The 26,017-nt window shown below is 38.8% G+C and overlaps 1 protein-coding gene across 1 annotated transcript in view; it reads left to right on the top strand.

Annotated features, from left to right (window-relative positions):
- Window positions 1-26,017, top strand: part of LMO7 (LIM domain 7) — a 197,996-nt gene that overhangs the window by 26,947 nt on the left and 145,032 nt on the right. Inside the window, exon 2 of the mRNA XM_075061540.1 lies at window positions 24,018-24,088. Within this exon, the coding sequence (XP_074917641.1) occupies window positions 24,018-24,088 (71 nt within the window). The remainder of the gene's footprint in view (window positions 1-24,017; window positions 24,089-26,017) is intronic.

The raw sequence follows: 26,017 nt of genomic DNA, 5'->3' as shown, positions 1-26,017 counted from the left end.
CCGGGAGCATGGGATGAGTAGTTACTGCTGCAGGAGGAGGGATCCTGACCCTGTATGGCACTTGAGGAATGGGCCCAGCAGTTGGACTTGCCATTAGTGATGGCCCGTCTCACCACCTCAGCCTCCCAGGGCCCCGGCACCTTGTTCCAGTGACACTACCCCCTCTCCATCCCACTGCATTCCCCATCCGCTCTTCCTACCCTGGCCTTGCAGGTGGCGGGTGAGTTCCAGGGTGGGGAAGTAATTGACGAGGGTCCTGTAGTGTTTGGTTTTGGAAAAAATGGAAAATTGGCAACCCTATGATTAGCACTACTCTGTGTTTCAGCAAGAGGGGACAAAGAGTCCTTTTAAAAACCAATACTAGGGAAGAGTATATTCCAGCTTGAGCATGATAGACAATCTGTTTGTCTTCTGTGCTTCTCTACTTCAAAATGATGGTATGTGCAACTGCCACAAGACAGTTTTTATTAAGTATGGCATTAATTAGTTCAGCTTATTGTCACGAATTTGCAGCACTTTGGAGCATCCACCATGTGCATCAGTACATATCAAGATTTATTAGAGACATTAATATGGATTGGTGTTTGGAAAAGAAGCTGTTGTGGCAATTTGGTAGATGTTTGTAAGGTCCAGTGATTTTAAAAACCCTTAAGTGTAATAAAACCACAGGCACTTTGCAAATGAGTTGGTAAATATTTTTCTTCTATCCATACATATTTGTCAATGAATGGGGATTAATTTCACCTGACACTTTTGATTCGTTTAAACAAAGGTTTGGAATGATGGAAACAATAATACATAAATTAAAAAAAAAACAACCCAAAATTTAACTTACTGGAGTAAAAACCCTAAAGAGTCATTTTCAGTTTTAGATTAAGAATCCTATTAAAGTTACAGCTCAGAATGAATTTGTATAGGTGATCTTTTGGAAAAATGGGGGTCATTTCTAGACCTATTAGAAATACGGTATCATAGTTTTTCAGAAATGTCTTTCTGTTTCTGACTACCTCTACAGTGGTTCTAACACTATGAAAATTCATTTATTCTGTTGAAGCAACACATTGAGTATATATGATTTGGTTGAAATAAATTCCACTTTATAACACAAGATGTCAGGAGATGCACAGGATCATTGCAAAGCAGAGAGACTACACAGTGACTATCTCTGAACTGAAGCTCTCTCCTTCCATTAAATATAATGTACGCAATATGAATTAAAAAAATCATGTAGAAATAATGCAACATGTTTCTCTTATTATCAAATACATCCCAGCCTTTATTAACTAAATCATCAAGGAAGTGATCAAATACTGTGTAAATTTTGGTGGAAAATGTATAGATGAAAGGGATGAACTCTTTGCACAAAATAGTGATGCTTTTGGCTTCCATAAACAGTTGTTACTGTCACAAAAGCATATGGTAAAATGGTTCTGCTAAGTTTTAATGCAAACAAATGCCTCATTAACATAGCCTAATATTTTACAGAGAATCAGGATAGGCATCTGAAAGAGAAAAAAAACTTTACTGGGATTAACTTTCTCTTAAATTTGATTTTGACTAGTAAATAATACTTCATGTAGTAAAAGATGAAGAAACCACATTAATTTAGGGAGAGTGTATTCTAGTAGACCACTGTTAGCTTGAACCCATGCATTTTCCTCATTTTTTGGAGTGTAGGGGCCAGACCAGCAGTGTAAGGTATCAAATCAGTTAAGGTCTTTCAGTATTATTTGACATTAATGTATGCCTCTCCTTAAATAACTGTGTGCTTATTATTTTATTTTAAACCTATGTTCTGGGATGTAAAATTATAGTAAGTAAGTACTTAAATTCCTGCTGTCTTACTACTTTATTGCATAGTAGTAGGAGTTATTTCAAATATTGTTAGTATTCATGCTGTAGACTAAAAATACATCATTGGTCCCACCCTTCAGAAATAGCTGCCTCAGTTTGGTTCCTGATTTCCTGTTTAGGCTACTAAGGGTGGGATTTTCTCATATGGCCAAATGATTTAGGAGCTTCAATAAAGGCTTTTATTATTTGTCCTCTTAAATCACTTAGGTGTTTGAGACATGTCCCCCCCTCTTACTTGCCTAAATATGAACGCAGGAACCTAAAGGCACCTATTTTTTAAATTGGCCAATATATGTCTGTGCATTTTTTGTTTTGTACTGTCATCATGGCTACATCTTTCAGTTTAAAAATCAGCATCTGGAGCAGTCTGAAATAAGTTTCTTTAACTCTCATGCTACTTTATTCAGTAATAACATTGGATAATCAGATGAAAAAAAATAAATGACTGGATAGTTTGTTTTCTGAAAAATGAATTATCAGTATTTTGGGGATCAAACTAAATTCAGAGAACTTAACAGAACTTATGCGGAGTCCTTGTTTAACCTTCAAGGCTAACAACTTTATTTGGCCATAAGCTTTCGTGGGCTAGAACCCACTTCATCAGATGCATAGAGTGGAAAATACAGGAGCAGGTATAACTATATGAAAGGATGGGGTCAATTTAATGAGATAAATCAATTAACAGCAGGATACCAAGGGAAGAAAAATAACTTTTGAAGTGGTAAGAGAGAGGTCCATTAGACAGTTGACAAGAAGCTGTGAGTAACAGTAGGGAGAAATTAGTATTGGGGAAATCAGGTTTAGGTTTTATAATGACTCAACCACTCCCAGTCTTTATTCAGGCCTAATCTGATGATGTCCTGTTTGCAAATTAATTCCAGTTCTGCAGCTTCACGTTGGAGTCTGTTTTTGAAGTTTTTGTTAATAACAGACCTGAAAGTGTCAATTCTTCGAGTGACCAGAGAGATCGATGTGTTATCTTACTGGTTTTTGAATGTTATGATTCCTGATGTCAGATTTGTGTCCATTCTTTTGCGTAGAGACTGTCCGGTTTGGCCAAAATACATGGTAGGAGGGGCATTATTATCACATTGGTAGATGTGCAGGTGAATGAGCCCCTGATGGTGTGACTGGTGTGGTTAGGTCCTATAATGGTGTCCCTTGAAAAGACATGTGGACAGTCAGCACCAGGATTTGTTGCAGGGTTTGTTTCCTGGGTTGGTGATTTTGTTGAGTGCTGTGTAGTTGCTGGTGAGTATTTGCTTCAGGTTGGGGGTCTGTCTGTAAGTGAGGTCTGGCCTGTCTCCCAAGGTCTGTGAGAGTGAGGGATCATCCTTCAGAGTAGGTTGTAGATCCTTTGATGCGCTAGAGAGATTTTATTTGGGGGCTGTGGGTGATAGCTAGTGGCATTCTGTTATTTTCTTTGTTGGGCCTGTCTTATAGTAGGTGACTTCTGGGTACAAATTTGTTGGTCTCTAAGGTGCCACAAGGACTCCTCGTTGTTTCTACTGATACAGATTAACATGGCTACCACTCTGAAACCTGTTAACAGAACTTGAATGTAACAATGGGCATATGATATAAATGTTTGTTTTAATGAAAATGGTCAAGAGTTGAATAAAAGTTGAAATAAAGTGATAAGTTTCCATCACTGAGTTCTAACATGTCCGTCTTGTTTTGGGGAAACATTTTACTAACATTTTGTAAAGTACTAACTTCATAATACATTTAAAGTTACATTAAGGAACTCATGAAAAGATACTTTAAACTGTATTGATGGGAAGCATAAGGTTATGGTAGCAGTATATTCTCGAGGAAGAGATTCTTGCACAATAGACCACATCCTGTTGTCTTCAGTGCTTAAATTTAAAAAATGATACTCATTTGTGTAATATTGAGTGACCAGGATTCCTTTGATGTGTTTCATGATTTTTTACTTTCTGATTTTTGATTTTGGATGCAGTATTCTTGGAGAAAATGTGATTTATATTAATGCATGTATTATTCCATTGTACAAAACAAAACTACAGCTGAACAATGTAAATATTTCTGACTTGGAGTAAATAATGCAGAGGCAGGAAGGTGAGGGGCCTGTTTCACTATATAAGATCCCATGTTCACAAGTGAATGAAAAGGCTGAGGATTAACTTGATTCCTCCTACTCATGAGCAAACTCTTTCTTCTTCACTTTGCCTTTTCTAAATCGGTTGTTAAATTTTCGTCACTATATAAACTATGTGATACTTTAGTAAACAGAGCAAGGCACATTCTGTGCTCTCTAGAGTGACATTTTAACTGTGCAAGCAAGTGCAGGCAATTAAAAATAAATTATAGTGTGGTGGGTTTGTGAATACTGTTAAGTAAGCTGTCTGGGCAATGAAACCTATTACATGCCCCTGGATGTGATAAATAGTGACACACGAAAAGTCATGTCATATCAGCTGTGTCTGTACACAAGCTTCTCCACTGTCTTGTAACACAAGAAACAAATATACAGCAATATACACCGTGACTCAGGTGTAGGAGGGGTTATTTGCCATGTACCAGGAAAAGGGATTGTTGAATACCTTTCCTCTCACTATGGTGATTGCTATTTCCTGGTGACTTCTCTCCAGTAACAATGTTCATTGCTGTCTAGCTGTTCCTTCCATTACACCATACCATTAGACAGAGAGAGGAAGATTCTTCCACCACAAAAGGTGGACAAACTGTACAAATTAACTAATAGACTTTTGCTTGTTCTGAGGCATCTGGTACTGGTCACTGTCAGTGATGGGACAGGAGGCTAGATGGACAACTAATTTCTTGCTGTAGAGTAATTCCTTTGTCCCTCTGTAAAAGTTATGCAAATGGTTTGTGAATACTTCAGCCCTGAGCTTACCCCAGCACACTTTATTCTAAATGTAGATGATGTAAGGTTTAATGTTCCAGAAAGTCTTCTGAAAAATGTGCAGCATGTATGGTTTATAATAGACAAATAAGATTAAATCTTGCACAGAAAGGCAGTGTAGTCAAAACTGTGACTTAGTTAAAAGGGAACATTATTTTTCTCCCTGGTTTTACATCAAGAATATGAAGCAGTGATCTAATGTTTAAAGTATTTATCTGTCAATCTGTTTGTTTAATGGTAAAGTATAGGGTGTCTTCAACTGCTCTACTGATTTGCAAATAAAATTAAACTTATCTTTGCTTAGAAAAAGTAATTATTTATTAGATTAAGTGGGAGAAATGCATGCTATCATGAAATATGTATAAAGGAAATATGTTTATACACTAAGTAGTCTATGCTTTGTCTAAGTTGCTAGGCAGAACTTTAGGCATTCTTAAGTCTGAACATTCCAAAAGGTACTTGATCATAGAAATCATTGTGGCTTGAAAATAATGCTTCAGGCATCTTGTCTATCCTATGGAAGTCTGAAATATTCTTATATTTTTAGGCATCTTCCTACATTAGTTGTTTGGACTAGAAGTAATATTATTCCAGATTAATACTTCAGATTTATTATACCTAAAGACAGAACAGTAAAGTAGAAATGCAAGACTATCCCAAACATTTGCATCTACTTTTGTAATCCAAAAAATGTTTGCTCTTGGGTAAAAGCTATATAAACTAAATTATTAGGATTAGATCAACATTCTTGCCAGATTTAGTGTCTGCCACTGGCATAACATAAAGACTATTCTTTCATATTTAGTGCTTTTTTTTGCATTTTCATTAATTATTATAGTCAAATATCTCTGCTGAAAAAAAATATTGAAAATGGTTCAGCCTAGAGGTGACACAAACTAACATAAGTTTCTGCTACACAGAACTATCCTTGCCTAGCTAGTTATAAATCCAATATCCAGACTTCTCTTTGAGATAAGCATTATCAGATAAAGTAGTTTTGCCAAATCTTCTTTCTCTTTGTAGTCTCTTCTTCCAAGGAAAATGTAGATATTAAAACTTTGGAAAAATATCCATGTTTAAGTCCATAAAGGGACAATTTTCATACTAAGTCCATTATGTGAAAACTGTTTGATATTTTAAATCTTTGGTCCCCCCCCTTGCTGTAGGATGTACAGATTTCTGCTAAAATACCTTGTTAAAAATAAGACACTAATAAATGGCTTGTGCAATGGGAGAGAAACTATATATAATATTAGTAATTTAAACTCACCCCTGCGGGCAGTGCATGTAGCAACCAATGTGTATGTAGTGAGATAGCCAGATCTGCTTATGGTTCCTCTAAACACACCCTGGTTGGGGGCCAGACTGGTTTGACAGAACTATAACCTGTCTCAAAACCACACATTGCTGTAGTGAAGCAATAAAATAGTAACTGAAAGAAAGAGAGTTTCACACTGGAGATCAGAATCACACAGAATAGAATAGAGGTGGGTAGAGGGGTGGGTAGGTGATGGAACAATGGTTTTGGGAATGGGATAATGCCACGGTTAGGAAAGATATTACCTTGAGATGTTACTGTGCAGTAGTTGCTACCCATTGTTTACTTCATGGGCCAGATTCCTATTTCCTTCCCTCACCTTAATTCTTAAACCAGTGGTACCCAAACTTTTCCTCTCATGTCCCCCTTACAGTAATGGAATGTGTCTGTGCCCCACCTGGGTTGGGGGCCATGGCCAGGGGCTGAGCTGCATGGCACTCCTCCTCCTCCCTGTTGTCTCTGTGCTGGTGTTGCTGCACCGCTGACCGTTATAACCATCTCATTACATATAGTCATGCCCTAAATTTTAATTCCCACCCAACAGACTTCACTGAAAAATACGTTGCCAGTGGCATGTTGGACTTTGCTCAAAGTCAACTTATGACTTGACTCAGACATTCAGATAGGGGAGGGACAGAGAACAGAGTGATGTGGGACATATGGAGAGGTTAGAGCAGGGTGTTGGTCAGTGATAGGGTTAATGGGGGAGAGGGGCAGTAACTGTGCTCTCCTCTACACCAGCAGCTTTTTTAGGTCTATGTGTGGCACCTTTTCAAGCAGATTATGCAACAGAGAAATGGTGTACAATACAAATTTTCACACGGGGCTGGAAAGTGAGTCTGCCCTGCACTCTTCTGGCAGCGGTAGCTCCTGTCCCATGAGGTGGGTCTGACTCTCCGCTCCGGGTGTTGTGACATGATGCACAGGGTTACTTGGTGTTGTGAACCCATGGGCAATGTCACAGTGCCACTCTGTTGACTGATGGAGGAGTGGCTGGGCCAAATCTGAATGGTGCTGTGACCTTATGTGCTGGGTCACAATGCCCAGAGTAGGAGCTGGGCCCAGCCCTGTAGGACAGGAGCCACTGCTGCTAGGTGAGTGTGGGATAGGATAACTTTTCAGCCCCATCACCGCTTCCTCTGCATGGCAAAATCTGGCTCCACCAGTGGGGCTGATGGAAGTAGATGGACTCAGTTCTGCTTGCTTCTAGTTGTTTCTGCATCTAATGCTGGCTTCATTAAGCCTGGAGTGCCATAAACCCGGGTGATGCTGGTGACCTAAGATATATGGTCACCCTGCCTTTTTGCTGCTGATCAATCCAGGAATTTCATTTTTTTGTGGGTTTTTTTTTGTATACAAACAGTTAAAAGTGAGAGGATGGAGGAAAAGTAATCAGTTTGAAAAATGTGTGGATACTTCTACCAGACAGCTGACAAAAATTATTTAAAAACCTTCTTAACACTGTGGCTGTTTGAAGCCAACTGAGAAAAATCCAATATATTAAACAGTTCAGAGAGAACTCCAAATGGGGTTTAATAAGAGAATCTGCATGGCTGATATACATATCCTTAAACATGTCCTATAAAATGTTATACAATACACTTAGCTTGATACACATTTTAAAGCACTTCAGAGTGTTCTTGGTCTCCAGTGTTCATTACAACTAAAGTAAGTTTTACAAATAGAGTTGGCAGAAATAAGTATTTTTTATAATTTTGATATCAGTGTTTGTTGCTTTTTAAATTTTTTATCAATTTTAAATTTTTTTTCTCAATTTTAAATTTTCACAGTTGTGGGGAATCCTGGGAGTGAGTTTTAGACAATAACTAATGACAGTAAATGATGAGATTCAAAAGCTTAAAGCTTTATAACTGTTAAAACACAAATTGTCAACATTGCATGTCAAAAATATACAAAGTAAATATCTTTAAATAATTTTTTTCTTATTTTGCATATCTGTAAATTTTGATTATTATTAATGGAAATACTTCTTTTTTGTATGTGTGTGGTGAAACTGGTGTTTACCAATATTTACCGTTAAATAAAATCCTTTCTAGTTTTAAAGTTAAAACCTGAATCTTTTATCTGTAGATGTGAGGCAAGGATGCATTTTAAGTCAAAGCATTTGTTTTTCTTAATGGTTGCTATTTTAATTAAGCCTTGCAGATGCTCATCTAACAAGTGGTTGTTTCATTCTCATATGACTATATAAATCACTGCATATTTTTTTTTCCTGTGTATAAGATTTTTTTTCCTGCGAAGATTGCCTCATGGACTACAAATGTAAAGTGTACTGTAAAAATAAAATCTTGGAATTAGAAAAATGGTCTACAACATTTGCATGGATAAGGAAAAGAAATCCTAATAACACTGTTTGCCTCAACCAGGCAAGAAACCCCCCAAATATCTTAAATATAAGAAAACTATGTATTTACACACACAGATCTACCATTTAAACATTTTCCCTATCCCAATAGGGCAAACTTTCTTTCAAATTCCAACTCAAAAATCGTTTTTTTTATTTCATTCACGTGACTCTTCAGAGTTAACCCATCTAAGGGCGCTAATATCCATGCAATGCTAATTCCATCAGACCTTAACCGTCATTTGGTAGGATAGGTCTTAATAAGTACTGGCAAGAGTTAACCTAACTTGTCAAAATCTATTTTTAAATTGCTTGTTGAAATATTGTTGTAACTTGAGTTAGAACAGCCTCTTCTGGAAAATCCTGCATAGCTGGCTAAAGTGTTGCTGGAGAAGGGCATGCAATGAGCATGTAAAGACCAAGATAGATAGTTAATTTTCCTTATACCGCTTCTCTCAAACCACTATTTAAGTAAGATGATCGGTTAGGAGGCGTGAATTCTTAAGTCAATACCCTTTGTGTTTGAGTGTCTTCAACTCCTGGGGATCATTTGTTCAGCTTGTTTTTATACAAACTTTCCTTTATCAGTAAACTAACCTATGATGATTAGACAGGATACACCAATTTAACTTTCTGGGATGTAACTAACTTCTGTTGCAGCTTGCCTAAAGTCTTTGCTGCAGTAAGTGGGTCTCTCTTCCAGAACATGGAATCTGTCTTAGATTCTCTCAGCAAGGTAGACACAACAAGAGAAATTGTAATGGAACACATCTGTTTTACTGTCTCCCTTTGTTTCTTAGTCTCATACAATCAATTATTCACAATTCTCCTGCTTTTCTGAGTTGTGTTCCCTCAGGCATAGAGCATTTGTGACATTGTGGGTCCCACCCCTGAATTTATATTGCAAGAAATAATTAAATCAGCTACCTGCTCCTTCTCCAGATCACTGTTCGAATAATTTTTGACAGTATTTTTTGTCATTCAACATTTTGTGTACAACCACTTATTCAGTGGAAGTCAGGTCCACTTAATGAGAGCGAGAAACCTGAGAAATAATACTTAGAGACATGGGGGAACATCTAGACAAACCCTACCTCAGAGTTATTGATTGGAGCCCCAATCCTGCAGTTGGCTCTATTACTATTGGGCCGACTCTTTACTTTCTTCCTATCCCTATCTTCCCTTCAGGTCTTCAGATGTGAGTGATCCTTTTAGATTTTTTTTCCTCTTGATTTCTAATGATACTTCTCTGCTGACTGTAATTATTTAATTTATTTTATCTCCTGCCAGAGAGAGGGCCTAATATAGGCTTGAAGTCTACAGTTAAATGTTGGATTATGTATCTTTCACTAGCTTTCTGTCTTGCATTTTTAACACTTTTTTCTAAATATAAATCTCATAACTGACAGGTAAACACATTTTTACAAGCCATAAGAAATAGAAGTCCTGAAATCTCACTTCTGAGTTGGTTCATTTGTTTCATTGCTTCTGCATCTCATAGCCAGTCCAATACAGAACTTTTAAGTTAGTATTTATTTGAGTTAAAACACTTTAACTTGAATAAGCACACAGCTTTGTTCTTTAGGATTTCCTCTTCCACATTTTAAACATTAATCATTCAATTTTAAGGTCTCTTTGCCAAAGCATTGAGTAGCTTGCTTTCCTTATACCTTTAAAACCTGACTTGTAGCTTCAAAAAATAAAGCAGTATCTAAAGGTTTTATAGACCTGAATGTATAGGTGTGGTGTTTATTTTTAATTTCTTTAATTTCCATTGGTATGTAATGTCATTATTACTGTTAAGTTTTCCTGAAAAACCAGCAAATACAATATGTTTTGCAACTAAGCACAGATGTCTTCCCTTTCTTAAACTTATGTTTAATCATTGAGTCTGCATGGCTATCGCTAGGTGGATGTACTGTTGAGAGTTCTGCAGGGTCAGACCCCGGATCAAGTCCAATAATTAATAGAAAGAGCAATGATGCTGGCTATTAACCCTCAACTATGATGATTTTCTTCAGGACTTTCACAGACTTGTGTACCTCCCCTACCCATTATGAAATGTTGTTTGCCATCCAATTTCTGTATCTGTCATCCATCTGCTAGTCTTGCACATGGAATCGATTGGAAAATATTGAGCCCCGAGGGAGATGAGAAAAACAGGAGAGAGAAGAGACAAGATGGGAAAACCATCAATGCTCAGAAATCTTGTGAAAGTCTTTTTTTTTTTTTTTTTTTTTTTTTTTGACCAGCTCTACTCCAAACTGCATCTGTTGTGAATACTACATAGGGAATAATTCCTCCAGAAAAGCATTGTCTTATGTTGGGGAAACTGTCCAGTAATAATAAATACACAGATCACCTCAGTGTAGGTGACAAAACAGCTATACCAAAATATGGGCTTCTTCTCATTGTACACACCTCTTTATCTCCTGGAATTCCTCCCCACCCCCAAGTGATTCTAAGTTACACCCTTCAAAGTAGGGACCTATTATATGTGGCACTCAACTGTGAATCTATGGAACCATGTACATTTACTATCATAAAAGATTTAGAATGTCTGAAAACAAAAAGTAGTAAAACACTTCCAGGACTACTATTATAGCATTATTTTTCAGAGAAGAATCACTGCAACCTATACTTCGAGGAGATTTTAGATCTAAAGTGTGGATACTTTCCTTCCTTTCTCCTGCCAGTCCTGAAATGTTGCAGTTGTGATTCTGCCTGCCTAAGGATTCCCGACTGGGTTTTGCTGATAGATAGCGGTGGAGATTTATTTAGCATGCAGTTCTCCTCTACAGTAAACAAGGCTACTGTTCTTAATGCTCTTCCCCAACAAAGAATAAAAATAACAACCTAAGAATGGCTATACTGGCTCAGACCAAAGGTCCATCCAGCCTGATATTCTGTCTTCTGACAATAGTCAGTGCCACATGCTTGAGAGGGAATTAGCAGAACAGGACAATTATCAAATGATCCATCCCTGTTGTCCAGTCCCAGCTTCCGGCAGTCAGAGGTTTAGGGACATACAAGGCATAGGGTTGCGTCCCTGACTATCATGGCTAATAGCACTTGATGGACCTATCCTCCATGAATTTAATTCTTTTTTTGAACCCAGTTACACTTTTGGCCTTCACCCTATCCTCTGGCAACGAGTTTCACAATTTGACTGTATTGTGTGAATTAGTACTTCCTCATGTTTGTTTTAAATCTGCTGCCTATTAATTTCATTGGGTGACCCCTGGTCCTTCTGTTCTGTGAAAAGAGAAAAAACACTTTTTTTTTCTCCATATCATTTGTGATTCTATAGACCCCTGTCATATCTCTCCTTTGCGGTCTCTCTTCTAAACTGAACAGTCCCAGTTTTTTAAATTTCTTTGTATGGAAGCTGTTCTATACCCTTCATCATTTTTTGTTGATCTTCTCTGTACCTTTCCCAATTCTAATATCTCTTTTTTTTTGAGATAGGGCAACCAGAACTACGTGTGGTATTTGAGGTATGGGAGTGCCAAGGGTTTATATCGTGGCATTATGATATTTACGGTCTTATTACCTCTATCTTTCCTAATGATTCCTAACATTGTTAGCTTTTTTGACTTCTACTGTGCATTGAGCAGATGTTTTCAAAGAATTACAGTGACTCCAAGATATTTGACTCTACAGCTAATTTCGGCTTCATCATTTTGTATGTGTAGTTGGGATTGTTTTCCAAAATGTTTTACTTTGCATTTGCATCAACATTGAATTTCATCTGCGTTTTGTTGTGCAGCCACCCAATTTTGTGAGATTTCTTTGTGACTCTTCATGGTAAACTTTGAATTTCACTATCTTGAATAATTCAGTAGCTTGTTTGAACTTTTCCACTTCATTGTTTACCCCCTTTTTTTAGATCATTTATGAATAGGTTGAACAGCACAGGTTCCAGTACAGATCCTGGAGGGACCCTGCTGTTTACCTCTTTCCTTTTGAAAACTGACCATTTATTCCTATGCTTTGTTTCCTACTTGTAACCAGCTACTGATCCATGCGAGGTCCTTCCCTTTTATCCTATGACAGCTTACTTTGCTTAAAAACCTTTGGTGACAGACCTAGTCAAAGACTTTCTGAAAGTCCAAGCATACTACGGGCTTGGCTAGATTAGAAATTTCAAAGCGCTGCCAAGTGTGAGTGTAGTCAGAGCCGCAGTGTTGGGAGAGAGCTCTCCCAGCGCTGCTTGTAAACCACATCCCTTACGGGTGTAGAGTGCAGCGCTGGGAGCCGCGCTTCCAGCACTGCCGCCCTGACTACACTGACACTTTACAGCGCTGCATCTTGCAGCGCTCAGGGGTGTGTTTTTTCACACCCCTGAGCGCGAAAGTTGCAGCGCTGTAAAGTGCCAATGTAGCCAAGCCCTACGTCAGCTGAATCATCTTTATCCACATGCTTGTTGACACCCACAAGGATTCGAATAGATTGTTGAGGCATTATTTCTCTTTACAAAAGCGCTGTTGACTCTTCCCTAACATATAGTGTTCATCTGTGTCTGATGATTCCGTTCTTTATTATAGTTTCAACCAGTTTGTCTGGTACTCACATTAGGCTTACAGGCCTATAATTGCCAGGATCACCCCTGGAGCCTGAAAAAGAAAAAGGCATTATATTGATTACCATCCAGTCATCTCGTACAGAGGCTGATTTAAGTGATGAGTTACATACCACAGTTAGTAGTTCTGCAATTTCGCATCTAAGTTCCTTCAGAACTCCTGGGTGAATATCATCTGGGCCTGCTGAGCTATTACACAAAATTTATAAATTAAACAGTATCAGTTACGTATTGAAAGTTTATATTGCAACTTCAGTTATAACACACATACGTTGTGGTATGGAATGAACATTTGTTTACTGCATAAAGTTTAAGTCCAATCTTGCATTGTCTGTGTCGCAAGAGGTTGATTGCAGTTTGCACAAGCCTCTTCCGTCTTAAGGTATGTCTACACTGCACACCCTTTCAGCAGTGTATAGAGTACATACACAACATCCCCCCAACTCTCAGCATAGCTATAAATAGCAGTGTGAACAGTGAGGCACTGCTTAGGCCAGACCCTTGCACTGATGTGTTGCTATGCACAGCAGTTTGGGCATAGCTTGTTTTTCACTGTGGCATATAACTACACATATCCTACATGCCATTGTAAGAGGTGTGGAATGTAGGCATAGCCTTAGAGGTATTCAAATTTTAAAATCACAGTTCTGTGTATAAACTTTATATGTATTAGTTTTGCAAGTAACCTAATCTTACGATAATTGAAAGTGTAATTCAGTATTTCCTTTTTTTCTCCTTTTCATTTAAACCAACAGTAACAAAAGTGCTGTCACTGTTTCCCTTGTTATAATTAGTGACATTGTCTTGTTTCTGCATGGAAGACAAATGTTAAAGTGATGACAAAAATCCCAAGGTAGTCCAGGGGACTCAGGCAGGTGTGGTATCTGAAATTACTTTTAGTTCACTGTGTAAACTGACTAGAGCTCTGTGAAGCTCGTATTTTTGTCTCTTTCACCAACAGAAGTTGGTCTAATAAAAGACATTACCTCAGCTACCTTGTGAGTGTTATATTGTGGGACCAACACAGCTGTATAACACTGCAAACAACAATGGCAGATTTCAAATTGTCAGCATCCCATTAATACATATCTTGAGCTGACAAGGTGAGTTATGGCAATCAGACAGAATGTAGTGAGTCACGATTTTGTTATGGGCTATTTACAAATTTGTTTTCATTCTATTCATATCTGAGATGTACCATGTGACGATGTACTACTCACAGTGAAACTCTACCCTATTATGAAACACACATAGCAAGTTTAAACAATAGTGGGTAGGGCTGTAGCTAAGAAATTGAACCGTGTAAACATACAATGGCAGATCTGTTACCCCATCCATAGTAAACTATAATTTGTGAAGATAGACATATCATCCTACACAATGGTCATTAAAATAGAAAATGCAGCTTGAGGAATGATCAATGTGATGTTAATTCTTTGTGTGTTTAAAAATGTTGCCAATCCCAAGCATTGTTGCAGCCAAGAGACTAATTGTATGCGTCTAATGTTGGGATGGGCTACTAAAATAGCACAAAAATAGCACTTCTAGTGAATCAATGCAGTGTTCTAAAATGTTATCTATGAATTTTTAGATAATGTAGTTCTGAACTGTTTCCTATAGGCTCTCTAAGTTAGGTACTTGGTAAATGTGCTCTTCTTGTGTTTTGCTTCTGGCTGGGACTTAGCATACAAATTGTTGCCTCTTCTGGAGCAATTCTTACCCTCATTCCAACTTCAGCTCAGTGTATTTGAATGTATTGGCTGAGAATGGGAATGAAAGTGTGAAAATGGCAGCTTTGAATGTATTTGTATTTACAGGATTGTTGGAAGCTTTTCAAATTATGATCTGAAAGGATAACACTTGTGCACTTACGTACTATGATTATGTTGAAAATGTCTATTCCTTTTGGCTATGCTAAATTAAAGTGTACTTAAGTAAAATGCTAAAAGCTACACAAATAATGAAATTGGAATGTCTTGAGTCACACCCTAATTTCTGTTATCTCAGTTATTTGTGTTTCTGGGAAACCAGATTCTGTGTAATATGTATTCTTCACGTGAGTTGAATTTTCCTCCTGTGGCAAATAAAATGTACCCTTTAGTGTATCATCACTTCCACTTGAGTAGAATGTGTCACTCTAATGGGATCAGCCGCAGGAAGCCAAATGTTTTCCTGTTTCTTATATTGAATTTCTTGCTGCATTTATGGGGTGGTCTTAACTACTCAAGATGATGTGTTGGCACGATTTTCAGCTGAACTCTTTGCAACTGGTAATACTACCAGTTAAGGTCATAGATGGTGGTTTTTTTTTTTTTAACTCCCCTCTTACAATGGCAATCAGAAATAACCAGTATTGAGTAAGTAGGTTTGCTAATTTGTGCTTAGAGTGGGCAGGTGTTTTTGGATGAATAGTTTATTTACTAAAAATATGCTGTTTAGGGTTGAAAATATTTGTGAATTTGGGTTGAAATTGATGAGTTGTTTCAGATTTTAAAAAAGGAACTTTTTTTTTTTAAAAAAGTTTAAATGTTTTTTTGTTTTGACTCTTTAAAAAAGAAACGTTTTTTAGGTTTTTTGTTTTAAAACAATATTTTGTTTGGTTTTGTTTAAAGCACCAAAGAAGGGTAAAAAACACCTGAAAATTAACAAGAAATTCTCACTTCGTATTCAACAAAATATCTTGTTAAACCAAGAGGTTTTTTTGCTTTTTCATTTTGGCCAGACGTTGAATTTTTTCTCATTTTAGCTTGATCTAAATTACTCCCCATCCCCCTCCCCCCAGATTTTTTCACCTTGGCCAGAAAATGAAAAATCAGGAAGTTCAACTCTAATTGAAACTTTCAATTTACCAATCTAATATTAATTTTCTGCAATAATAAATGGTTTATAAAATAAGACCATGCTTCATTTTAAAAAAAAGTTAGTTGCAGAGAGATGTAAGAATAATTTAACGTTTGAATAAATTTCATTCAAATAGAGTGGCTACTTTTGAACTGGATTCCTATCTCCATCTCAAGAAGCAGAAGCTATGTAATGTTTATAGAATAAATAGGAAAATCTGATCTCTTGGGATATAATGCCATTGGGGAGGAGGGGTCTGGGTAATATCACAAAAGCAAAATTTGAATGGATTATGCCCTCATAATGTCAGGTTTTAAATATTCTCTCCAACAAGGACATCTACTGCTATTGCTCTTTTATGGGGTGAATTTGCATAGGCCTGGGTCACTTCTCACTGGATGAATAGGAATACCACATATACTCATTCATAAGCTGAATTTTTTAGTTAAAAAGGTAAGCACCAGAGAAGGGGGTCGGCTTATGAACAGGTATAGAGAGGGAGAGGTGGGACACAGCCCCTCCCCCCAACAGAGGGAGCAAGGAGAGGCAGTACAGCTGGCAGAGACAGAAGGGAAGAGGCGAGGTCAGAGTCTGTCCACTTCTGGCCATGCTGCTCTCCCCCCAGCCTTTGAAGCAGCTGCAGCTCCAGGGCTGGCAGGCTGTAGATGTGCCACTGGGCCCCACCCTCCAGAGCTGGCTATGGCCATGCCGCCCGATCCAGCCTGCTGGAACATGCTGTGGCTGCGCCGCTGGGTCTGGCCTGCCAGAGCAGACTGCGGCCATGCTTTCCAGCTTGCCGGAGCAGCTCCAGCCAGGTCAGACGCATCATCCCCAGATAAGGCAGGAAGGGATGGGGTGGGGAGAGTGTGGGGGTCCTGGGCTAGGTGTGGGGTCATGTGGGGGGTGGTCACAGGGGTTACTCCCCTACTTCCAGCTCCTCCTCGCCTCCAAAATAAAAATCCTCACCAGTTGCTGTGCTCCCCCATCAGCCCCCTCCTGCACCCCAAACTCCTCATCCCCGGGGCCCACCCTCAAGCCTGCACCCTCAGCCAGAGCCCTCACCCACTCCCGCACCCCTACCCCAGCCCTGTGAAAATGAATGAGGATGAGGGAGAGTGAGTGACCAAGTGAATGGGAGTGGGGCCTCGGGGACAGGGTGGGGGCAGGGCAGGTGTGTTTGGTTTTGTGTGATTAGGAAGTTGGCACCCCTATCTCTTATGCATAGGAAGAGCTCCCCATAGATATCCACAAATCGACTTTGTTGTCATCCTTGAAGTCCCTCTTCAAAACTTTTCCGTGGGTGTGTCTACACTGCATGCTTCTTAAATGGATATAAATGGATATTTTTTTAACAAGTGTCAGCATGGAAGCATGTCCTCTGGAACGATGGCCGAAGCATGAAAAGGCATAAAAATCTTTAGCGCATCTGGCATGTAAATATCTGGTGACACCAGCTACAACAGTGTCACACTAAAGTCTGTTCTCACTTTCAGATGATTTTTAAATAAGAAGTGGGCACGTAGCATGTAGAGTACAGACCCATGTAGCCCCCTAACATGGATATAAATAGCAGCAGTGTAGCTGGTGGGGCATGCCTAGGGTGACCAGACAGCAAATGTGAATAATCTGGATGGGGTTGGGGGATAATAGGAGCCTATATAAGAAAAAGACCCAAAAATTAGGACTGTCCTTATAAAACTGGGACATCTGGTCACGTTAGGCATGCCTTAGGCAGGTGGCATAAAGACATGGCTGAAAGGTGTGGATATGTATGCGAGTACATGTCCTACGTGCTCTCTACTCACCCAAGCTGTGACTACCTGTTTAAAGTGCTATTTTTAGGAGGGTAATGTCCCACTGCCTCCCTGCTGTTGAAGTCTTTTCCCTCCCACAGGAAGAGACTCCTCCAGAGGGGAAACGCTCTGACAGGGAGGAAGCAGAGAGGAAAGACTCTGCCAGCTCCTTGTTGCTGGAGCCTTGCGTGCAGCAGGGAGCTGCTGAAGCCTTTTCCAGCTGCCTCCCCTCTGCCAGAGCTTTCCACTGACATGTGTAGCTACACAGTGCAGTGTGGGTGCAGCTTGCTTTCATGTAGCTACTAGGGCTGTCAAGCGATTAAAAATTCAATCGCACTGTAAACAATGATAGAATACCATTTATTTAAATATTTTGGATGTTTTCTACATTTTCAAATATATTGATTGCAATTACAACTCAGAATACAAAGTGTACAGTGCTCACTTTATATTTTTATTAAAATATTTGCACTGTATAAAAACGAAAGTATTTTTCAGTTCACCTCTTACAAGTACTGTAGTGCAATCTCTTTATTATGAAAGTTGAACCTACAAATGTAGACTTGTGTACCAAAAAACCCCTGCATTCAAAAATAAAACAATGTAAAACTTTAGAGCATACAAGTCCACTCAGTCCTACTTCTTGTTCAGCCAGTTGCTTAGACCAAACAAGGTTGGTTACAATTTGCAGAAGATAATGCTGCCTGCTTCTTGTTTACAATGTCACCTGAACAGTGGACAGGCATTTGCATGGCGACCTGTTGTAGCCAGTGTCACAAGATATTTACTGCCAGATGCACTAAAGATTCTCTATGTTCCTTAGATGGTTATCAACACCATCTCTAGAGACATGTGGCCAGTGCTGTGACGGTTCTGCCTCGGATATCAATAGAGCAGGTGCGACCACACTTCATGTTCATGTCATCATTTGAGTCAGATGCCACCAGCAGAAGGCTGATTTTCCCGTTTTTTGGTGGTTGGATTCTGCACGTTTCGCATCAGAATGTGCTCTTAAGAACTTCGAAGCATGCTCTACACTTCATCCCTCAGCTTTTGGAAGGAACTTCAGATTCTTACTGCTTAGGATTGAGTGCTGTAGCTGTCTTTTTTAGAATTTCATGGTATCTCTTTGCATTTTGTCAGTTTGCCTACGTGAAGTTTTCTAAAATTGAACCATGTGCTCGATCATCCGAGACTCCTATAAATCGCACCCTATAATTGGGAGGAAAGTGGGTAAAACACAGCGAGAGTAATACCATTCTCCCAACGGAGTTCAGTCACTAATTTAATTAACCCATTATTTTTTTAACAAGTGTCAGCATGGAAGCATGTCCTCTGGAACGATGGCCGAAGCATGAAAAGGCATAAAAATCTTTAGCGCATCTGGCATGTAAATATCTGGTGACACCAGCTACAACAGTGTCTCACTAAAGTCTGTTCTCACTTTCAGATGATTTTTAAATAAGAAGTGGGCACCATTATCTCCCATAAATGTAAACAAACTTGTTTCTTAACATTGGCTGAACAAGAAGTAGAACTGTGTGGACTTGTAGGTTCTAACGTTTTACATTGTTTTGTTTTTGAGTGCAGTTATATAACAACCTACATTTGTAAGTTGCACTTTCATGAGAAAGAGATTGCACTGCAGTACTTGTACGAGGTGAATTGAAATTAATGGGCAGCAGGTTTAAAACAAATAAAAGGAAGTTGTTCTTCACACAGTGCACAGTCAACTTGTGGAACTGCTTGTCTGAGGAGGTTGTGAAGGCTAGGACTATAACGGGGTTTAAAAGAGAACTATATAAATTCATTGAGGTTAAGTCCATTATTGGCTATTAGCCAGGATGGGTAAGGAATGGTGTCCCTAGCCTCTGTTTGTCATAGGGTGGAGATGGATGGCAGGAGAGAGATCACTTGATCATTACCTGTTAGGTTCACTCCCTTTGGGGCACCTGGCATTTGGCCACTGTTGATAGACAGGATACTGGGCTGGATGGACCTTTGTTCTGACCCATACATAGTTGGGTCAGAACATAGTTCTTATGTACTATTTCTTTTGTTTGTTATTTTTACAGTGCAAATATTTGTAATAAAAATATTGAGTACTGTACACATTGTTTTCTGTGTTGCTGTAATTGAAATCAAAAGATTTGAAAATGTGGAAAAAAATACAAAAATATTTAATACATTTCAATTGGTGTTCTATTGTTTAACAGTGCACTTCTTTTTTTTTTAGTTAATCGCATGAGTTAACTACAATTAGTCAACAGCCCTAGTAGCTACACATACACTACACGTTGCAGCCAGTGGTGTGTAGCATAAAAATAACTGGCCAGGATGCTCGCAAATACAAAAACTTGACAACGATTAAGCAACTGATATGTTTTGTTCTCCTTGAGTCTGTTCATTGCACCCACTGGTTACCTATCATTAGTTGGATTTGAATAATAAATAATAGTGAGAGACTTAACAATTACAGTTAGACTTTTTCCTTCCTTGAGTGTTTGTTTTAATCCCGTTTTTAAGGCCAGTTTTGGCTGCAAGTTTCTGAGTACGTCAAAGTTTCCCAAACTGTAATCGTGTTTCATGACATTGCAGCGGAGGAAAGCAAACTTCTGAATCTCTTCCCATTATATTTTATGTAGCAGCCTAAGAATAGAATTTTAATGTGAACAAAGTGACTCATTTGCAGTTTTCTTATTTCATGTAAGATGCAGTTATCATGTAGAGTTGTCATGTATGTATAGGAAACCATTTTGAAAGTTTTATGCACACTTTCAAGAGGACAGTCCTTACCAGAAAGCTGTTCATGTTCCTGATTTTTTTTAATTAAACTGTCACCCTAGTAATAGACACATCAAAGGTAGCCACTCAGTTTAGTTTTTTCCATATATGCAGTCTATTGACCTGTGACACAGGATATAATCCTGGAGAGACTGTGAAACAAGCCTATTTCCTATAGTGTGTGTGAGAAATTGCTTTTTTAATAATTTATTAATAAAACCTATATAGCTGAAACATAGTTTGGATATTAATGTTAGGTAAGTCTTGGCAATAAGCTAAGGCCAAGGATGGCCTATAGTAGTTAGAAGTGTTTTAGCATAAGGGATGTTAAAATGAGCATAAGCAGCTTGACCTGAGTTCATAAGATTTAGTAACAATTTGTTTTCAACACTATTCTTTATTAGTATTCAAAATCTCATAGTAAATGTATCTAATTTAAAAATTTCTTAAAATATATCAGAATGACAGTTTCCCCTCGCCCCCATATATCCATTAATGCAGATGCCTCAGGGACTGTACAAAGAATAATTTAAAAGGCTAAAATGTGTCCAGTTCAAACAGTCTTTTAATTTTAGGTGTAATTTTAACAAGTCCAGAAGTCTAATGCAAACATCTGCAAACTCCTCACAGTGAGATCAGACTCATTTTTGTTGAAAAGTGATGGGTCCTTTCCAGCTGCTGTCGTGTGTCAGTGAACTTGGTGATTATGAAAGGTGCTCCATTGACAGCTATGGAGAATGAAGTTTTTTCTTTATTTAGAGAACAGGCTCAGCATAGGCAATGACAAGCTAAGATTCCCCACATTGTGCTAGTAGAGCCAATTCTATGTTCTGGAGGGACTATCTCAATGAGTTAGACAGTAGCTGTCTCAATGACCAATGCATTTCTTGATTACTGCAGATAGGATTGCCAACTTTCTAGTCACACAAAACCGCACACTCTAGCCCCGCTCCTTCCCCAGGCACTGCCCCTGCTCACTACATTCCCCCTTCCTCAGTGGCTCGCTCTCCCTCACCCTCACTCACTTGCTCTAGGCTGGGGCAGGGGTTTGGGGTGCAGGAGGGGCCTCTGGATTTGGAGGGGCTCAGGACTTAGGTAGAGGGTTGGGGATCGGGGTTGGGGCATAGGCTTACCTCAAGTGGCTCCCTGGTCAGCAGTGCAGCGGGGGGGCTAACGCAGGCTGCTTGCCTGTCCTGGCACCATGCTGCATGTGCCCTGGAAGCAGCCAGCAGGTTCAGGTCCTACTTAGGCGGGCCATGAGGCTCCACACGCAGCTTTTGCCTGCAGGCATTTAAGTGTGGTGCCAATGGGAGTGCGGAGTTGGTGCTCAGGATGGGGGGAGCACACAGAGCACTGTGGCCCCCCTGCCTAAGACCTGGACCTGCTGGCTGCTTCCAGGGTGCAGCACAGTGCCAACCAGGACAGGTAGGGACTAGCCTGCCTTAGACCCTCAGCACCGCCGGTCAGACCTTTAACATCCTGGTCGGCGGTGCTGACCGGAGATGCTAGGGTTCCTTTTTGAAAACCGAACACATGGTCACCCTAACTGCAGATGAGATTTTCAATTATGAAGTTTAAAATTTGCTTGGAATTTCAACATTTGGATGTGCTTGGTTTGTGGGTTATAGGTTAATAAGCCATTGCAGCTTAGTGACACACCAAATGTAGCCACTTTGCTGTTGACTAGAAGAAATATCACATTTACAGTTCCAATTGTGGCTTTATGAATAAACTGTCCATATTTAAATCCAAATTCTGCCTTGATCTTAAGGATGTACATCATAGGAGTAGCAGACCAAGTGAGGATAAAATTTGTCCCCTAGGTATTTTACTCAGTAATTAACTAGATCAGTGCCTCCTGTCACTTTTGAGTTTGAATCATAACTACAACTCTAGACCCCAGTCCTGCAAATATGATTTCCACTCTTCTAGAATTTAGTGTTTGCAGGATCTGGGGCCTAGTTTAATTTATGGAATATAAACTCTTCCATAAACTGTCTATATTTAAATATTTAACTTAATGTAAGTAAAGCAATCAATATAAGAAGAAAACATTGTTCCTTGTTGAACGTAAAACAGGTTGAAAGAGAACAAGGTTAAGTGTATCCCAAATGCCTAAGAATGTTTGGGGAGAGGGCAGGGTGGGTGCTACTACTTGAACTTGCTTTCAGATGTGTTAATGGGTAAACTTTAATATCTCTTAAAATGTCACTAACTGATCAGCTATGAGTCAATATGAGTCTCAAATACAAGTACACACTCAAACCATTTTTTAACAGGAAAATGACACACATTATCTAGAAGAACCAGTTTCACTATTTTTGTTACAAGATTTTCTGAATTTTGAAGTTTCTTATCTAGAAATCAACACACTCTGTCTTCCTGCCTGATTATTTGTTGTCAAATTCTGGAATAATACATGACACCCTACCAAACAAACAGGAAGAGCTTCATAATGTACTCATTATTATATTTGATAATCTGTTTTTTTGGTCTCAATAACCATTTGGAAATAAAAATTGCATAAACATTTAAAAATAATTTTAAAACTTAACTTTTCTGAAAGTTTTTAATGTAAATTCATTTGGTTATATAGGAATAATGATTGGAAGATAGTGGAACTACTTACATGTTTCAGAGTAGCAGCCGTGTTAGTCTGTATTCGCAAAAAGAACAGGAATACTTGTGGCACCTTAGAGACTAACAAATGTTTTTGAGCATAAGCTTTCGTGGGCTACAGCCCACTTCTTCGGATGCATAGAATGGAACATATATTGAGGAAATATATATGATACTCTCTGTATGCATATATATATCTCCTCAATATATGTTCCTTTCTATGCATCCGAAGAAGTGGGCTGTAGCCCACGAAAGCTTATGCTCAAAAACATTTGTTAGTCTCTAAGGTGCCACAAGTACTCCTGTTCTTTTTACTTACATGTTGTGCACATTTATTGTTGCAGGATCAGGTTCTTAAAAGCTTGCTTATATATATAATTTCCATTTCCCCTTTAGTTTACTTACCTTCCGTTTCCCCACCTTTAATTTTTTTAAAAAAAAGTCACTTCAGTAAAGATTCATTACTCACCCTAGAAATAGGTATCAGTTTGGATATATTGGGTAAAGGCTGGATAGAATAAGTCAAGTTGTTTGCAAGCCTTAACTTCACTTTACAAATATAGCTAAAAAACCCTCTCTAGAAAGTTCTGCACTGTACTATGTATCGTAGTTTTAGAGAAGTGTGTGTATGCAAACTGTGAAAATAGCTGGGAAACATGGAACTTGTTTAGTTCTTCTGTTTCAAATTTACCATGTTTTGCACACTTTGCAGAAATCGTTTACATTAGAAAATAATAGTAGCTATTCCCAGTGTGTAGTTGATGGCTTTACTGATATAGTTAAATGTAAACTCTTCTTATGAGGCATAAAAGTCAAAGGAATGCCAGTTTGTTCGTTTGTTTTTAATGATATTACTTCCAAAGAACTCTTTCTGACTGAAGTCCTGAGTCTCGTAATACTACTTATCAATCTGTTGCTAGCCCGGCTGTAATTTATTTTTAAAAGACAAATTAACACTATTTTCTTTATAGGCAGTCACTGGGAAAAGTTTTGGAACCAAAGATTTTCGAGCCGCTTTAGAAAATGGAGTCTTGCTGTGCGAGTAAGTATGGAAAATGTACTTTATAAATGTAAAAACTGCACAGCTTAACTATATCACCGATTCACTAATGAAGATAAAATTGGCCAGTTTTCTCTTAAATATCTTTGTTCAACTGATGTTTCCTTGGCTGCAAACAATATGTCTGAACAAATTAGATTAAATATACTACTTGTCAGTCTCGGACCACACTGTTGAAGATGAAAGCTGATTGGGGAGAAAGTAATATTCTCCAAGTGGTACTGGTTGTTAGAACTGGGTGAAATTTTTCATTCAAATTTTTTTTGAGCAAAAAATGCTGATTCAGAAACACCAAAATAGTTTGTGAATCCTTGTTTCTGCCAAATTGTTCATATTTAAGAAAACCAGCCAAAAACCCTACCACTAGAATTCCAAGAAAGTCTAAACATTTTGATATTTGAGGTTTTTTTTTCAAAATTCTCTTCACATTTATTTTTGAAAATTTTAAAAATGTTAAGGCACTCTAAATCAAAATGAATAGTGTTGGTTCAAATGAACCATTTACATGTAATATGTGGTATAATTTTTTCCTTCTTTCTTCACTCCATTGTTGACTTAAATAAGTGCATCATCAGGTTGACTATTTCTATGATTGCTCACTGCCCCTAGTTTCCTCTAGAAACATTCCAGCCACTCGGAAGTTACTGGCATGGAGCTAACAGGACTTGCCCTGCCAGTGAGTCATAGTAATAAAACTTCCATCTTGTCCCTGAATTATTATTTTTTTAAACTCCATCTGTGCAGGATCCCAAGACTGCAAGCAGCATTAATCTGCTAAGATTTTAGGGCAGGGCAGGAGTAAAAGTCATCGGAATGCTAACAGCACCAGGAAATATCTAGGTGGGAGCACAGGAATTCCCAGTAGAATATTATTGTAAGAAAATAAATAGCACTTTGTCTGTGTCTCCAAATTATTTTTAGATGAGTTAGCGTGGGGGAATACTAGTTTACATGGCTGCAAAAATATTTATTTACAAGCCTTTAAGTTTCTGTCTGTACATACCATAAACAGTGATTATGAAAAGTGCAGAAATGGTGCAACTTGTTCCGTATTTCTCTCATTTGTCTTTTTATTGTCTTCTCTCGACATTGTTTGTTTATTGATTGTTTGATTTCTTCCACTCACTTCTCCTTCCCATCCTATCTTTCTGGCTGCTTCCTCCATCTTTCCCTGCGGGATATGGCAGTTGAGCAGCAACGTGAACAAAGAATTATGATTTCTTAAAAGTTAAAACCGCAATAGAGATGGAGAACTTATCATTTCCTCATGCTGCTTCAATCAGATGTTGAGTAGAACAGTGGTTCTCAACCAGGGGTCCAGGGCCCCCTGAGGGGGGGTTGCAAGCAGATTTCAGAGGGTCCGCCAAGCAAGTTAGTCTTGCTGGGGCTCAGGGAAAAAAGCCAAAGCCCCACTGTGTGGAGCTGAAGCTGAGGGCCATGAGCCCTGCCACCTGGCCCTGAAGCCGAAGCCTGAGCAACTTAGTTTCATGGGGACTCCTGTGGTGTGAGGCCCCAGGCAATTGTCCTGATTGCTCTCCCCCTACCCTCAACGCTGGTCCTGGCTTTTATATGCAGAAAAACAGTTGTGGCAAAGATGGGCTGTGGACTTCTTTTTTATGTTGGTCACGGGCTCAGAAAGAAAGGTTGAGAACACCTAGAGTAGAACAAATGGGAAAAATCATGGAGCAGGTCCTCAAGGAATCAATTTTGAAGTACTTCAGGGAGGGGAAAGTGATCAGGAACAATCAGCATGGATTCACCAAGGGCAAGTCATGCCTGACTAACCTAATTGCCTTCTGTGATGAGATAACTGGCTCTGTGGATGAGGGGAAAGCAGTGGACGTGTTATTCCTTGACTTTAGCAAAGCTTTTGATACGGTCTCCCACAGTATTCTTGCCAGCAAGTTAAAG

The sequence above is a fragment of the Chelonoidis abingdonii genome, chromosome 1 (assembly GCF_003597395.2).
Source record: "Chelonoidis abingdonii isolate Lonesome George chromosome 1, CheloAbing_2.0, whole genome shotgun sequence".
Lineage (NCBI taxonomy): Eukaryota > Metazoa > Chordata > Testudines > Testudinidae > Chelonoidis > Chelonoidis abingdonii.
The sequence above is the reverse complement of the archived record's forward strand: the minus strand, read 5'-3'. Positions and strand labels throughout refer to the sequence as shown.